Source organism: Diabrotica undecimpunctata, chromosome 2 (assembly GCF_040954645.1).
Source record: "Diabrotica undecimpunctata isolate CICGRU chromosome 2, icDiaUnde3, whole genome shotgun sequence".
Classification (NCBI taxonomy): Eukaryota; Metazoa; Arthropoda; class Insecta; order Coleoptera; family Chrysomelidae; genus Diabrotica; species Diabrotica undecimpunctata.
The window spans coordinates 128997823-129015908 of NC_092804.1; the positions used below are offsets into that span (position 1 = coordinate 128997823).

Below are 18086 nucleotides of genomic sequence, written 5' to 3' on the forward strand. Positions count from 1 at the left end.
GCATTTCTAAACAATACTATGATCGTCATATTGGAGAACATGGACGTGGAGATGAAACAGTGAAAAAAGTTTGGGGCGATGCATTAGCTGAGGCAACACCTGCAGTGTGGGCGAGTTGTGTTAACCATACTGAAAAATTAATTCAGGACGACTGGGCAAAAATGGTCATATATGATGAAAATGAAAGTAGGATTATCATCGATTTGGCGGAAGATTCCAATGATGAAGACAGTTCCAGTGAAGACGCTGACTGATTAGCTAATTAATCAAGGTCAGTACGTTTTAACAGTTCAGAATTCGCTACAGTGCTTAAAACTTAAAAAATCTGTATCATTTTTTAATTAAAGTGGGTTAAATAATTAACACTTTTTTGGGTATATTTCAAAATCCTTTTAAAATGTACTTTTCGTTATATCCTGTCCTATTGTACTGCAAGCTAGAAAAATACTTCTTCGCAATTTATACGTATATTCCGTTATTAGAAATTTAATGAAAAATAATTTATAATTTTCTTTTATAACTATTATTTCGTTTGACGTGCTACATTTTGCTCCGCCACTGGAGGAGGTAAACGAATCGAGCTTAGACAAGGAAAGACAGATGAAACAACTTATTGCAAGTGTTTTTACACGCACACGTCAAGAACTATGAAAACTATTATACACATTTTAACTGTCAAACCCGTCTATACAGTTGTGTCGAGTAAAAATCTAACTTAACTGGCCTATAGATAGAATATGCAATTATTCAATAGCATACAGTTGTTTATTGCAAATATCCCGTTTTGAAATCATTGACGTCGGACACATCGATTTAAAAAAAATAAATAATTCTGGTGGCAGTAAGTTAAGAAAGTGCAATTTTTGGAGCGCGTTGTACTTTTTAGCATAATTTTGCAAAATTACAATTTTTTGCGGACCCTAGATTGCAAAATTATTATGCAAAAGTATTAAACCAATTCTTACGAAATTTAAAGTTTTTTTTGGAGGAATATGAAGGCTGTAAGTTATGTTTAAGGAGTCGAAAAAATTCGAAGGGATAACTCCATTTCTTGCACATTTTTTACTATTTTTTAACAATAAACTAAAACTTAAATTTTCTATTTCTAGATAGTCAAATACTATCACGAAACTTTGACCATTTATATTTTTTTTTTGTATGAGCAATATCTCTCCAGTTAAAGGCGAAAATATGGGCACAAAAATAAAAATTTTTCGATTTTTGTCAGATTTTGTTGTTAAATAAAAAATTAAGCACAAGGTTTGCGACTGGTGCATATCGTGATTACTGATACAAGGTACATCCTGAAGTGATTCCAGCAAAAAAATAGACTATGGAAAATGTCGAATTTAAGACAGATCCCACCGGGACATTTAAGTTGAGTCAGTATACGTTTATTATTCACAAAGTCTGTAATTTACTCAATAATCTTCGTGGCACTCTCTGCATATATATGAAGTTCCAATTTTGTTGCAGATTTAAGTTACTAACCTATATGAAGTATACTTATAAGTAACTTATATTTTTTAAAGACCAGGAAGTTTCTATTTCGACAAGCCCATTGTTTAAGATTTTTCTGTAAATCCCATACCACAATAGACTATGTCCTAATAAGAGGGAAAAACTCTTTATATTTATAGCCCAGCATGCAAAATTTAATGAGAAAAAATTTTCAATTTGAAAATCAAAATTTGAGAAAAACAATGGGTTCATACCATGTTTTGATAATATAATGTGGATTACATTTTATTACCAAAAAACACTGATAGTAATAATTTAAACATGCATCATAAAGAGTTGAAGTTTACACTAAACAAACGTATATTATATGTATACCTTCAAATAAAATTTGCTCTAATCTGAAATTCTTGAACCTATTTGGTCATAACATATTTTTAAAGTTGTTTCTAAGAGTGCCTAGCAATTATTACCGATTTGTAGTTAAGAGCGTAGGCGCAAAATTTCGGGCCAATGCTTTTTATATGCATTCATTTTTTTCGAATCCTGAGAAAACTAATAAATATTTTTGAAAAATTTAAATGTAGAATGAAAGATTGCATTATTACTGAGGGCCGAAAGTACCTTAGAATAAACAAAAAGTTTTTTTGAATGAGATATTTGAAATTAAAAATTACACTAAATTTTGTTTTCTTTTTCACCCCTGTAACTTATTAAAATAAACATTATAGAAGTTTTCAGGGACTTTCGGCCCTCAGTAATAATGTAATCTTTCATTCTGCGTTTAAATTTTTCAAAAATACTTATTAGTTATCTCAGGATTCGAAAAAAATGAATGCATTTAAAAAGCATTGGCCCGACATTTTGCGCCTACGCTCTTAAGTTATTTACAGATCTTAGAAGTTATAATGTTCCTATGAAATCGCTTATCGCTAATCCCTTATAAAGATAATTCGGGATGAAGAATATTCAGAGGTAAATGCCCCAAAATAAAAAAAATCTGTAAATGAGCAGAAAAAACGTGTTAACTGTTATTTTTATTACGGTAACTCTCTATCTGTCCATACGGGAATAAGTGCGACCAAAAATGCAATATATGTAGAAAAACTGATAACAAAACTGAAACCGGAAGTTCTTAGGAAACTAGAGAAAACACACTCATAAATTACGATAGCTATAGTAAGTTGTAAGTGTTGTAAGTACTAACCACAATAAAAACAGCCAATATCGAATACCTCGGTCTCATCATGAGGAACAGCGAAAGATATGGGTTGCTGCAATTAATTCTACAAGGAAAAGTAGAAGGGAAACGTGGACCAGGAAGCTGAAGGATTTCCTGGCTGAAAAATCTACGTACGTGGTTTAACACAACAACCACAAATCTTTTCAGAGATGCAGTTTGCAAGAGACAGATTGCCATGATGGTCGCCAAAATCCGAAACGGATAGGCACTACAAGAAGAAGATAGTAAGTTGGACAACGGATTCATTATCTTCATGGAAAACAAATGCATTAAATAATATGTAATATCTTACTTCTGGATGCTGATATTTATCAATTATTCGTCTAATAGATTTGGACGGTATCTTATTTGGACTACCTGTGTGTAAGTTCATCCTTAAGTTTTGCTACAATTATACAATTATGTGGTTTCTTTAGAACGATGGACTCTTAACTAGGGTAGTCAAGTATTCAATGCAACTAGAGGCGAAAATTAACTGCCTGGTGGATTCCCGCAAAGTAATTTGTGTATGCCATTATCCAGGCAGTGTAAAGAACTCAGTCAAACAGAACAAGAAAAAATCACCAATGGATATACAACGAAATGTTTGAATAACAAATATTTCACAAAAGCCGAAGAAATAAGGCGAACAGATTGTTCTCTCATATACAAGGAGTTATAGCTATACTAATAACATTAGTCTCCCTTTATACCGCTAGTGAGTCTTTGGGATTATAACAGGGCGTGATACACTTCAACCGCCTTCTTCTTCTTCCTATGCCGTCCCCATTAACGGAGGTTGGCGACCACATTTTTAAAAGCTTCTCTGTCTTTTGCAACGTGGAATAATTCGTCTACAGTCATGTTTGTCCAGTCTCGAATATTTCGCAGCCATGACTTCCTCTTTCTACCTATTCCCTTTTTGCCATCGACTCTACCCTGCATGATGACCTGCAGAAGACTATATTTATTATTTCTCAGTATGTGTCCAAGGTATGCAGTCTTGCGTACTTTCAACCGCCTATTATTATATAATTATTAAAATTATAGCTATAATAATAATAAATACCTAAATAATATTTTATAATAAGAATCAAACGCATTGATGGTAGAGACCTACGTAGCATTAAAAACTTGTATTGGAAGCAGAAAGCAGTCGTACGAGAGCAACAGACGAATGTTACAATTGAAGATGCGTCAGACAGGGATACATTCTATCCCCTCTGTTATTTAATATCTACTCGGATATAATTTTCAAACAGGCTTTGCACGATAAAAACTTTGGAGTGAGATTCAATGGTGAACTGATTAATAATCTTAGATACGCTGACGACACTGTTATCTTATGTGATAAGTCTCCAGTACCTATTTAGTTGCCAACCTCACGACAATGCTTCCCTACATATAGATCAACATAATATTGAGAGAGTTACTCACTTTCAATATCTGGGATGCTACATTACAGACCAACTAGACCCAAGTAAAGAGATCAAATACAGAATTGAAGCAGCTTGCACAACGTTTCTTAAAATAAAATCATTCTTCTATAACCGCAGAATTACATCAAAGAAGAATCAAACGCTATATTTGATCAGTGTTGTTACATGGCGCTGAGAACTGGACTTTGAAGACTGATACGATCAATCGCCTAGAGGCGTTTGAGATATGGTTGCATAGAATGATCTGAATACCCTACACAGCGATGCAGACCAACGAAACTGTGTTAAATAGAGCAAATGGCGTTCGTGAGTTATTGAAAACTTAAAATAAGACAAATTTCATACCTATATTGTTGCAATGTTGTTAGAGAAGAACAGTACAGAATACGGTCAGCTTAGCATAAAAGGCAAAATCGAGGGCTGCAGAGGAATTAGAAGAAAGCAGATGTCATTGTCATGTCATGCGGAACACGCAGTGCCGAACTACTACTCCGATTAGACGAAAACCGTGAACAACTCGCCAATTTAATTACCAACGATAGGGGCCTAATATGGCAACGAAAGAAGAAGAAACAATATTTGGGCGGAGTTATCAACTCAGTACAAACAAGAGGCCGATTTCAAGAAATTAAAATTATCGGTGTATATAAAGGTAACAAGTCATCGGTAACAGAGGTAGTAGAAGTAGTAGAGGTGTCGCGTAACTATTGTGACCAAACACATTCACCTAATACTATCACAGAACTGGATACCACATTATATAAAACTGACGTTGCTGCAAAGAAAATATCACGGAAAGGGTCTCCTGGTATAGATACGATTCCATGTGGAGTTAAAAGATATGGGAGAGACTAGTTTAAAATTCATACACTACGTATGCCCACTAATATGGACAATCCTGGAATGGCCTGTTGCCTGGCCGTCCTCCATAATTATTCATCAGTATAAAATGAACCACAGAATGCAAAAATAGATTAATTTAATTGATAATACATGCAATTAAAATCATTCTACAGATCATATACAATAGGTTAGGGCAACTTTTGAATATACAACGTATATCGCAGCAAGTCTTCATAACGAATAGTGGTATTTACTTTGGCGAATTCTTATTAACATAAACATCCGAACTACCTGGTTAAATTAGTCCAAAGTGTGTATGGAAAATATGGAGTCAAGGTATCCAATCTTCGCTTTGCCGATGACACATTCTTTATAGCCCAAAATGGGGAAGAGCTTGAGTCGACAAATTAGAATAATTTAGTGAGGAAGATGGATTACACTACGAATTAATAAAATTAAGACAAAACTAATGATTATCGACCAAGCCAACAACAGAATGAAAATTCAGAATATTGCTTGATATATAAACCACAGAAATTAGCAAATAAAAACCATTTTTCGAGACACTCTTTGATACAGGTATCTAACAACTGCTTTTGATAAATTTGGCGATAACAATATATAATAAACAAAATACGCAAAAGATTAAACGTCAGGTTTTTATTTATAAACAATATATAAACAATGTCAAATCGCTATTTGATTTTAAATACTAAAGGTGAAGACCGGTAAATTATACGGAAAAGTGACACAATTTTACTGAAAATGCAGAGAAAATCCTTAAAAATGAGAGTTTGTAACGTTATTTTTGTTAATTCTTTATTTAATTATTGCAAAAATAGCTTCAAAAGTTGAATTTGTGAAAATGATTAATAACTTTTCTAAAAATTCACAAAAAAATTTAATTTCGCGTGAATAGGGACATTATCACTTGTATTCAGCTATAAAAATTTCAAAAAATTTCACTTAATAGTTATTGCAAAGTTGGAATTGTTTATCCCAGAAAGCTTTTATCTACAACGTTATTATGCATAAACCATTGGGTCTACATGAATTCTGAAAGCTCCAAATTGAAGAGAAAGGCTTATTTTATCAAATTATATAAACATTTAAAATAACTCAGATGCATCAACATGTAAGATATTAATTTTTTTAATTCGAAATGTTGGCATTTTATATGATTTTAAAAAAATACAATGCCGACGACCCTTAAAACATGAGTTATCCTTTTTTTTTTATTTCTCGATTTTACTATTTCAAAAATTGAATTCATAACTTCAAATTTATAAAAGTCGCAATATCTCCGGTTCTCATTTTAAAAGATTTTTTTATACTTTTTCAGTAATATTGTGTCACCTTTCCATATAACTTACCGGTCTTCGCCTTTAGTATTTAAAATCAAATAGCGATCTTACATTATTTATATATTGTTTATAAGCAAAACATGACGTTTAATTTTTAGCATATTTTGTTTATTACAATTGTTATCATCAAATTTATCAAAAGCAGCTGTTGTATCAATGAGTGGCTCAGCAAAATCATTACTTTCCTGGTCTAATAATATGATCGACAGTTTTATATATTTATGCCTAAAAATCTGGACCATTCAAACAGCAGATAGGAAGATAATTAATGTATTTGGGATGTGGTCTTGATGTCATGTTTGTCAAGCATCTGGCTTTTTTTGTCTATAACGAATATATGGAGGAAATGCAACGGTCAATCTCACGAAAAACGAATAATTTATAATTCTGACTCTGGTCGTACAAGCCTTAGTTTTCATTTATGCCGAGATCCTTTATTGTATCTGATCTTGGCAATTTGACTCTTACCGGAATAGCTCTTGATGGAATGAATTAAAAAGAAAAAATCTCAAGAAAAGAGGAGAAATATCAACTAATTTACTTCAATGCTATCTTGGGCGTCTGGGATAAAAACAAATCATATTAAATGAAAAGAGTGAGAATGAGGGGAAATTATTACAAATATACTGCCAGACCTTTAAAATCTATATTGCGACACTAAGAGCAGCTCATTTTACTTGTTTGAATACATTTCATACTATTTGATTTGCTATGAAAGATATGTAAATATATATATTAACACATTTTTTGGTTAGCGTAAACTTCATAAAATTAAATTCATGCAATAACTAAAAATGTATAACTATACCTCAAAATATTTACTATAAAAAATACTAAAATATATTTTTTAAGCAAATCCATAACTAAAAAAAATCGAGAAAACTTTGAACATCGAGAAAGTCTGTCTTAAGGCATGCACTTATATAACATACCAGCTATCTCACCCCCGCCTAAATCATTCAGGATCTTCCTATAAGATGGCCTCCTCGTCAGCAAATCCCTGCGTTTCTTTGGAGATTCTTCTTCGGAATAACTATCGTCGCTCCCTGCCTCTACCACCTACAAAAAACCGAGATCAGTGCATCGGAAAAGGATTATCGAATCCCATTATCCCATATTGCATACATTATAAGGGTACATTATCACATATAGGCATCATCGCATCATACTGTTTGATAAAAAAAGTGGTACAGTACGTGGTACTATACACTAGTGCGAGCTTCATACTATGTTCTCTGTATTTTTAAAATCGAATAAAGGAATTTTATTATTTATTTATAATTTTTTTATAGATTTTAATAAAATTGAAGTTTATATGTTATATAACACACTCTCCTCGTCGTAAATAGACTCTTCCAACTATTTCGTGGCGCTGTTTCCGTAACGCTCGCATCAGCATTTTACTATAGAGAAAAATTAATACAACGCGAGTATAGAAGCTTCGCTTCGAAAAATCTTTTGTTATTTACAATAACAATTCCTGTTTTTTATGTATATTAGATAGCCAGACTATTAGATTGAATTAGAGATAAAAGATTAGGGGAAGATTTTAAAACCATGAGTATCAGGCAGTGGCGAAGGAAAGGAGTCTATATGGGTAGGAATTTATTCTGCACGAACTTCAGTTCCACAAACCTGATTGTACAATGTTTCTACTTGTGCCACTTCTATCGGAGATTGGAAATCATCAAGGCTATCCTGACCTTGATCTTCCTTGACAGCTGTGATAACTATTTGATTTAGGCATGTTTAAGTTGATATTGATATTTGAATTAAGCTATTGAAATTGTTGGTTACTATATATGTAGTTTTTAAAGTTATTTTACGGATATTTTTATTCCGAATAAAACATTGCTGTAATAAATTCTAATGTGGTAATGACTCTATCAAAGATCAGAAAGGGAAAGAATTTTTTTTGAAAAATCGTAGTCTACCACATATGAAATCTTAACTGTAATTCAGAAATCTTTTTTGGGCTACCTTATCCGTTTCGGACGTTGACAATCATCAATCCAATACAAACTTTGTTCATTGCACTTCGTAATCCTTCGGTGGGCGTTCTTCCAAACCAACTGCGATATTCCTCTTCTTCCGAGATCTTTCATGGCATCAATATAATCTTGGTTAACAATGTGGAGTAACCACACTTTTCTTCACTTCACCATCATGCCGTTCCATCTTGATATGTTGATCAGCTTTGAATTGAGTACACTGCTGTCAGGGGCTCAAGAGAATAGAAACGCACAAGGGTAAAGATGTATACGTTTTTTGAGATTAGGCGTTATACATACATTGGGAGCTCTGTAACTACGCACGCTTATTCTCCCATACTCGTGGAACCAGAATAGACCATATCAATAAAAATAAAAATGGAAGATCCTAAAAAGGACCTACAAAGTATTTCCTATTTCCAAAAAGGCATGTCCAGCAGACTAAGGAAAAGTTAGCAGTCCACACAACATTGGGATACAAACCAAAATTAGGGAAAAATTTGAGTACTCATACAGAAAATACTACGACACTCGAGTATCTCGGCAATGTTTATCCGAAGCTCAAAAGCCCAGGAACATGAGGGAGAAGTGTATTGCCATTAGCAAAATCATCATAAAACGAAAACCTACACCCACTTCTTCCAAAACATAACCGAAGAGTTTAGTGTTTGGTACAACTAAGTGACCGTTGACAAGTAATGTTTCGCCTGAGGTAAGAAGAAGAATATCATCATCATTAATGACCTTATAAGCCTTCGTGCGCCTTTGCCGCGTTTAGATAGCTAGATAAATTCAATGAAGTGGCTTTTGGCCTATTCATTCTCTAGCCCGATCCTTTGTAAAAAGTCTAATAACTTCGAGACTGAACCTTCAATGTAGCTCTTTGCCGGTGGCTTTTCTTCACCTAATGTAAATAACCAAACATTGTCCGCCAGGCTGTCACAGTGACATAAAATGTGCTCTGCTGTTTCTTCTTCTAGGTGACAGAATCTGCATAGGTCATCATCTGGCAATCTGATCAGCTTCAACTGCCTATTCAGCTTACAGAGCCCTGTTAGCAGACCTACCATGGCTATGACTGTTTTCCTGTCTTTGCTTATTAGGGCTGCCGTAAATTTTGGTGAATGTCCTATAATGAACTGTTTCGCCTGTCTTTGTCTTGGTGAATTCCTCCACCATTCCAGCGATTTTTGAGCTACCCACTTTCTTGTAGGCGTTCTTGTTACTTCCTTTGCAACGCTGCAGAAGGGTTCGGGTCCAACGAATGACATTGATAAGCCTTGTTTGGCCATTTCATCTACTTTTTCATTGCCCTTATGAGCTTCGTGAACCAGCATCCAGGCTACCATAACCTTGCCAAGCTCTCTTACTTTATTTAGGACACCCACACAATCCCATACTATCTTAGAATTGACCTCTACAGAATTGAGTGCCTTAAGCGCTGCCTGACTATCTGTGAAGATGGTAATTGAACGGTACTTTCTTTTCTGTTTTTCTATTTCTTTCATGCATTGATAGATTGCTGTTATTTCCGCCTGAAAAATTGTGACATTCTTAGAATACCGGGAAATATATCCCGTGCTTTGCCAATACTAAACCGGCTCTTACACCCTCCTAAGTTTTTGAGCCATCAGTGTCTCAGGTAGCTTCTGCTTGTATGGGTGCATCTTCCTTCCAGTCTTCTCTGCCTGGTATATTAATTTTGAATTTAATGTCATATCTATATCTCGTAGCTGTTGTATCGATGCTTTATATCTGCTTTTAGCTTTACTGTTTGCGCGTTTACTATTGCCTTTTCCTCTTGTTGGTCCTGTGCTGCTATTTCCCATTGTCTCACCCAATTATTTTCTCCAGATCCTCCCTAACTGCATTTGTCCATCTTTTCCCTACAGCTCTTCTTTCATCTGGTCTTTCCCAAAACCTTTCCTTCATTCGTTTGTGACGCTCTGTGATCTCTGCAAGGGCCATATATAACTATAAATAATATATGCCTTCAGTACAGTAGTTAAAATATGTACTCATTGCATAATCTGGTTAAAACATGGAATTTTACTATGAATTCGTATTGTGACTGGTAATGAAACTATATAATACTTTAGATTATGAAAATTCACATACAGGTTAGTACTGGTATAACTCTCAGTGTATCTGAAAGTTTTTTTGTTTTTATAACGGGACAAAAGAAACAATGAAGCAAATTTTGTATAGTAAAATAATGTTTTCAATCAGTGTTAAAACAATTGTTTATCTTGGCAGGATAGTAAGATTAACTCTACTTTTCATCTTTGTATATATTTTTTTATACTTTGGTTATAAACAATAAACATTATTTTATTTATTAATATTTTTATTACAACTGATATAGCTCAAAAAGTATATATAAAAAAAGAAACAAATTCTTTTAATAGCAAAATTAGATTCAAACTTAAAACTACAATAATGATCTGTACACTTTTCTATTATGTGATTTCGGAGTTTTCCAGATTGTGAATTTAACATTTTATATAGAGTGTATATATGTTGCATATGTTTAAATATGGAATATCTAGTTAAGAGATGTGATTTCAGTTTCTGCGTATTATTTTGTCATAAAAAAACTCTGATGAAAAGATCTTTTGAATAGTTTCTCTGGTAGTGTGCTGTTACACCATCATTAGTAATATCTATCTTATAATTCATCCATTTATTAAGTTGATTTTATCATTTCAATTCATCGTAAAATTATTCTGTCAGAAAATATTGAAGGTCTCCAAATTCTGCATGATCGTATTCACGAAGTAGGAGAGAAAATGATATTAAAATAAACTTAAAATAAACCAAATTTTTAGTCTTTAGTGGTAACTCACATCTAGATGCAGAGCTTTAATTAAATTGTATCCAGAATAGTAATTGTAACTTTCAAACTGAAAATCGAAATTAAATCGATAAAATCAAATAGATCGATTCATTTGCCTTAACAGCTACGTAAAGAATTATAAGGAACACCCCCCATTTCGCGGGAAATTTTCGTCGATTGCCGCGAGTTGGGTCACTATTACTGGTAAAGCGCATCCTCTACTTTCGAAAGACAAGTCACCAAGCTCGTTCGGTTACTGTCCAAAAATTCCTTCACTCGTTTTTGTGGAGGTAAAAGCAGTTAGTCGTTTTATCGTGACTTTTGGGCAACAGATTGTGTTTTGCACGAGACATCGGCATCCACACACCGAGTCCCTAGGTCCCCTAGATCAGGACATACAATTGGTAGTGTATTTTGTATTTAAAAGTTAATTATATTCTCGGAAAAGGCTAAGCAGTACCGCCACGTGCTTGGACTACTTTTTTATCTCTTTGATGGACGTTGTATAGTAAGTGGTTCCATTTATATTATAAAATTTGGTTCTGTTTGACTACATAAGGCGTAGTGGATGATTTATTTATTTTTATTATATGTTATACAAATGTACTATCTATGTTACATCCACTACGCGTTATGTAGTTAAACATTTAAATAAAATATTTAATTAAATTTTATAATTTTATAATAAAAAAAATTTAAGCATTTGTCCATATGAATCATTATCTATATTAAAAAGACACACTTCGCCGCTTGTAAGGTAGAACGGCAAAAAATTTTGGAACCAAACCCAAAAATGATGATTATAGGTCGCTGGATAAATCCACATATAAAATAAATGGAACCGCTTACTATACAAAGTTCACCAAAGAGACAGACAAATTAATTCAACTACGTGGCGGTACTGCTTAGCCTTTCCTGAGATTAGAATTAACGTTAATATACAATACCAATTTCAGAATTGCAATGACCAAAACTACTTTTATGAAAATGAAGACATTTCTTCACAATAATCACATCAGTTTAGAACTAAGACAAAGAATGGTTAAGTGCTACATTTGGAGCACAAGTGTGGACACTAAAAGTATGAAGCATGAACAGAATTGAAGCATTCCAAATGTGGATTCATAGACGGATGCTGACCATGGACAACAAGAAAAATTAATGAGGAAGTACTAAGGGCCAACAAAAATAGAGAATTGCTAAGGACTGTTAAACACCGGAAAATGTCTTAGCTGGGACATATAGTGAAGGGAAATCGATATAGAATACTACAAATGATCCTTAGAGACAAAGATCGAGAAGAACCAAAACTTAACTAGCCTCTTAACTTATTTTATAAGAACTACTAAGTAAATTTATTGAAATAGTCTACATATAATTTTCACTTTTCTACAAAATACTTAAAATACCAAGTGTTATGGTAAGAAAGCAGTACTTTTCTGTTGAAAGTCGACAACGTCGCAATTTAATAATATTTATAACTATGGCAACATTCTCTAGAATTATCTTGTTATATATGGCAAATTTGTCATCACTGCCATCGCTTGTCGTTTCATAGTAGGCTAAATTAAAAATGAAACATATGGGAAATTCGAGCAATAATCGACACAAGTCGGTGGGGTCACCCTCTCCGATTTGGCTGAAATTTTACACACATGTTGTACTAGACAAAAAAACATGATTGTCAAATTTTCAGACCTTAATATTCAAAATGGCGGCCGTGGTGCACTATTGAAGTTTCACGCTTTTTATCAATTTTTTTCGTGTTTCGCCGATTTTTTTTAGTACAGCGAGCTAAATATGCTTAAACAAATATCCACTATATGTTTTCCAATGTAAAATTTCCCGCTGAACACGATCCCGGTGTCAGAATTGCCATATGACATCATGTAAAGCCACAAAATGCGAAACAAAGCGCTTTTTTTGAAAAATTCATATCTCAAAAACACCCTCTTTAATGTTTTTCAAATTTTCACAAAAAACGCCTTAATACAAGTACTTTCGAATAAAAGTTGTCTCAGAAATCCTTTTTATATGTTTGATGCCGCTGCGCCCTATAAAAGTCCAAAAAACGAGATTTTCCCGCCTTTTTTAGCGCTTTTCCTTTGTTTTTCATCTCCCAAATAACTTTTAGAGGTTTTCTGACAACGAATTCGAATTCTACGGAAAATTTTACACAAAAAATGACTATTTTGAATTTATTTACCACCGACTTTACCGTTTTATAGGGGGCCACACAATATATATTTATAAATTCAATTATTTTTGTATTAAAAAAATGTTTTCAAAATTATAAAAATTTTCGGAGAAACATTTATTAGATTAAAACATTTTTATATTAAATATTTTGAAGATGTATTAGCAGTAATTTTTACTTACTAAACTAATTTTTATTTGGTAAGTTAACAAAAATTGTTTTTTCTTTTTAGTTCAACCTTGTAAGATATTTTGTCTTTTTTAGCTCTTGATAATAATTGTAAACACAATTGAAAGCTCGAGATTAAAAAAATAGTTAACCAATAGCCCTTTTATTGACTCCAACCCATCCAAAACAGTTATATATTTGTTCCAAACGAGTCACAAGTACTTCTTTTTTCTTATATATATATATATATATATATATATATATATATATATATATATATATATATATATATATATATTTATATATATATGTATATATATTATGTTTATATGTATATATATTAGCATAATTAAATAAATCACCAAAGCTGTTATAATTGTGATATAATATTACTTTATTGTAATATAATAATACTTTATTTGTCATTTTTCTGTTTAATAAAGAGACCAAAGTTACATTTCGTTTAGAATATAATTATAAGGAACTGTCAGTTGTACATTTATAGCTTGCCACGCATAAACATTCGGTTTGATTTCTGGTAAAATTGATATTTCAGCTTCCATATTTTCTTCAGAAAGTTTATCAATATATCCTATAACTGTGTGCGAACATAAAAATCACCTTCAAGTAAAATTAGGCACGACAAAATGTAACTTTGGTCTCTTTATAAAACAGAAAAATGACAAATAAAGTATTATTATATTACAATAAACACACACACACACACACCCTTGTGTATATAGACGAACAAATATTATAATATGTATAATAATACAATCCTAGCGCAAAAAATCCAATTGATTACAGCGCGCAATTGTGCGTTTAATATTGTGTCGCCCCCTATAAAACGGTAAAATCGGTGGTAAATAAATTCAAAATAGTCATTTATTGTGTAAAATTTTCCGTAGAATTCGAATTCGTTGTCAGAAAACCTCTAAAAGTTATTTGGAAGCTGAAAAACGAAGGAAAAGCGCTAAAATCGCGTTTTTTGGACTTTTATAGGGCGCAGCGGCTTCAAACATATAAAAAGGATTTGTGAGACAACTTTTATTCGAAAGTACTTGTATTAAGGCGTCTTTTGTGAAAATTTGAAAAAAATTAAAGAGGGTGTTTTTGAGATATGAATTTTTCAAAAAAAGCGCCTTGTGGCTTTACATGACGTCATATGGCAATTCTGACACCGGGATCGTGTTCAGCGGGAAATTTTACATTGGAAAACATATAGTGGAGGGCCTGCGTAGCGCAAGCGGTAGGATGCTTGCCTCGCAAGCCGGTGGTCCGGGGTTCGAATCCCACCGCCGGCAAGAACATCTAGACATTTTAAAAATGTCTATAGGCCCCAGGTCGACTCAGCCTGAATAAAAATGAGTACCTTGGGTAAAACCAGGGGTAATAATAGACGGTTGAAGCGTAGCACTGGCCATGTTACCTTCCTTGTATACCGTAGGCCCTAGATATATATATATACTCCCAAAGCCGCGACAGCGGTATAAAACGGGAGACTATTATTAAACATATAGTGGATATTTGTTTAAGCATATTTAGCTCGCTGTACTAAAAAAATCGGCGAAATACGAAAAAAAATTGATAAAAAGCGTGAAACTTCAATAGCGCGCCACGGCCGCCATTTTGAATATTAAGGTCTGAAAATTTGACAATCATGTTTTTTTGTCTGGTACAACATGTGTGTAAAATTCAGCCAAATCGGAGAGGGTGACCCCACCGACTTGTGTCGATTATTGCTGGAATTACCCATATATTGTACATTAATCAATAACTTAAGCAGAATCCATTGATATAAATTTCAGGTTCATAGAGCTCGTACCCTTTTAATACTAGTACTAAAATCTGCTTAAATTATAAATTTACTAATATACTTAAGCCCGTAAGAGTAGTACCGACTTAAAAAATCATAATCATATATTATGTTTTTATAAACTTACTCTCAATGTTTGCAAATTTCCTTGGGTAGTCTGTATAACAGAATTAGGTTTACTGCTGACCAATATCACGTTTCCTTTACTTAGCATGGGTTGTAGATTCGCAGCCGTTTGTATGACAGATTGTTGGTTGGGTTGTATGACGCTTTGCACCTGTAAATATTTACAAAATCTTATAGATATTGGTAAATAAAACTATAAAGTTTACAAGAATATTTAATATAAATTATAAAATCTACAGTGTGAATACTTATTGGCGATCAATTACAATATACATAAAACAAATAGTTGAAATTATAGTCATTTGTAAAGTAAATATAAAAAGGGATCACATTGATGTTCTTCAGCGCATTAAAATTCGTTTAAGAAGCATTGAAAAAAAAAGAAACAAAAAATGTTTTTAACCTGACCTGAATTTTAAAAAAAGAAAGAAAGCTTCAAGTTTTACATTTAATATATTTTTTTTATTTTGCAACTTCTTACATGGAGATTATTGATCATATTAACAGTTTATAACAAAGATGGTATACTAGAAATGCTATTTTTATTGTAAAGAAATAAAAAATTAACCATTTCTAAATTTCAGTTTCCTAAAGAAAGATTATTGGTGTTCAAAGGTGAGATTAAACTTTTCGTTAACACAAATTTCCAATTTTTAGCGTTTTATATAATAAGAAAATGACCAAATTAGATACATTGAAAACATTACATTTTTCGAAAATGAAATCAAAATACTTGTAAAGAAAACACAAACTTTTTTTTGTAAATAAACATAACAAGGAATATTATTACATTTTTCAGAAACATAAGTTTCAACAAGTTATTCATCAAAGCAAGTATAGCTTTTTAAAGATAACAATTCTAAAGAAACAGCATACCTACAAATACAACACACTTACTGACTTCTCTATCTTTTGTCTCAGAATACACCACACACTTTATTTGTACTTTTTGATGTTTACGCATGGGTTCATCTTTTGTGAGAATATATTTTTTTTAATATATGGCAGTAACGTTGAGTTTAAATATCTGGGGACGGTAATCACAGATGATAACCACATAGAAAAAGAGGTCTTAGCAAGGAGCGCTGCGGAAAATGGAGCATTATACTCCCTATCATCATTATTAAGATCTAAGCTGCTAAAAAGAAAGTCTAAATTAAGGCTGTACAAGTCAATTATTAGCCCAATTGTTACATATGGAAGTAAAACAGGGACTCTACATCAGCGGGAAATAAGTAAACTTCTAGTATTTGAAAGGAAGGTTTTTAGAATGACAGGATAGTGGAGAAGGTGGCGCATTGCTGAATTGATAACTCTCTATGGTACTGAAAACATCGTCAGACATATAAAAGCTAACCGGATAAGATGGGAAGGTAATGTGGTAAGATCAGAGGAAAACAGAGTGCTAAAGACAGTATTTTTTTAGAGACCAGACGGTAGAAGATCAGTAGGCCGTCCCAGAAAAAGATGTAAGGATGATGTTAAAGCTGATTTATCTAGGATCGGGGTACAACAAATGGGAAATGGAAGGGCAAGATCGTAGAAGATGGAGGGTTATAGTGGATGCGGCGAAGACTACCCCGAGTTGTAAAGCCAGTCAAGAAGAAGAATGTTATTTGTTTTTGAAAAGTAAAAAAAGGGGTATTCTTTTCCATCTTCTTTGTATTGGTCAGAGTAACAGAAATTCCCATCATTAGATATTTAGTAAACAGTTCAATAACAGATAGCTATTGGATGTTACATTTCATTTGCTTCTGACCATTTATTTTACTTTACGTGTCCAAAAGAATTAAATTTTGTCCATCCAGAAAGAGCGGTCAGAATGGTCGTGCTAGTTGCGTGAGGGAGATCGTGTTCAGTGAAAGGTTTCTTCAACAAAGGACATCTAAGTAGATGTGTTAAAACTTGTACTGCCCACATTAACACCGAGTATCGTAGTCAGCCAACAACAGTCCCCATTTCTCCATGTTGGTTTTACTCTTGGATACTTCGAGTCACAGATGATTGAAAGTCATCCACACAGGGTAAAAAAGATCCACCAGACCAAACTTCGTCTCAAGGATTCAGATGACGAGTTAGTTGACGCTCAATCTACTGTCTACTAAATATTTTGTCTAATCTTTATTTTTCAATTTTAATTTCCACTTGTTTCGATTCTATAAATTGTATCTGTGCCACAGACATATATAAAATGTCTATGTCTATGCTCTTCTCCAAAGCCCATAAAAAATATTTGTCAGTTGGCAACTCTTGACTTCCGTCTGTTAGTGATACTTCAAAATAATAACAAGAGAACAAAATTCATTTATGTTATTTAAATCTCTCCTGGGGTGACTACATATTGATATCATTTCATATTTGTATACTAAAACAATTTTTAATTGAAGGTGATTACTTGGCAACATCGCACTTAACGAAGCCCTTAACGACAACTTTTCAACTAAATCATATTCCACTTATCAATTTTGCAGAGGCGTACAAAAAAAAAAAATTTAATTATTTATTTAAACACATAACTAATTACGTAACAAATTAAATCTAATACCGATAACTCTAATTATTAAATTATTATGTGTCTTTTAACAGGTATCTTATAGTTGTGTAACAAAATAAAGTAAAATTTTAT

General features: G+C 32.8%; 1 protein-coding gene across 5 annotated transcripts in view; it reads right to left on the minus strand.

Moving 5' to 3' along the window:
- Positions 1–18086, minus strand: part of CrebB (Cyclic-AMP response element binding protein B) — a 107041-nt gene that overhangs the window by 37862 nt on the left and 51093 nt on the right. For 3 of the 5 annotated variants that reach the window (XM_072523445.1, XM_072523443.1, XM_072523441.1), the window contains exons 3-4: positions 15462–15611; positions 7259–7385 (exon numbers count right to left, since the gene is read on the minus strand). In XM_072523445.1, coding sequence (XP_072379546.1) covers positions 7259–7385; positions 15462–15611 — 277 coding nt within the window. The remainder of the gene's footprint in view (positions 1–7258; positions 7386–15461; positions 15612–18086) is intronic. The other 2 variants (XM_072523444.1, XM_072523442.1) reach the window with 1 other exon arrangement.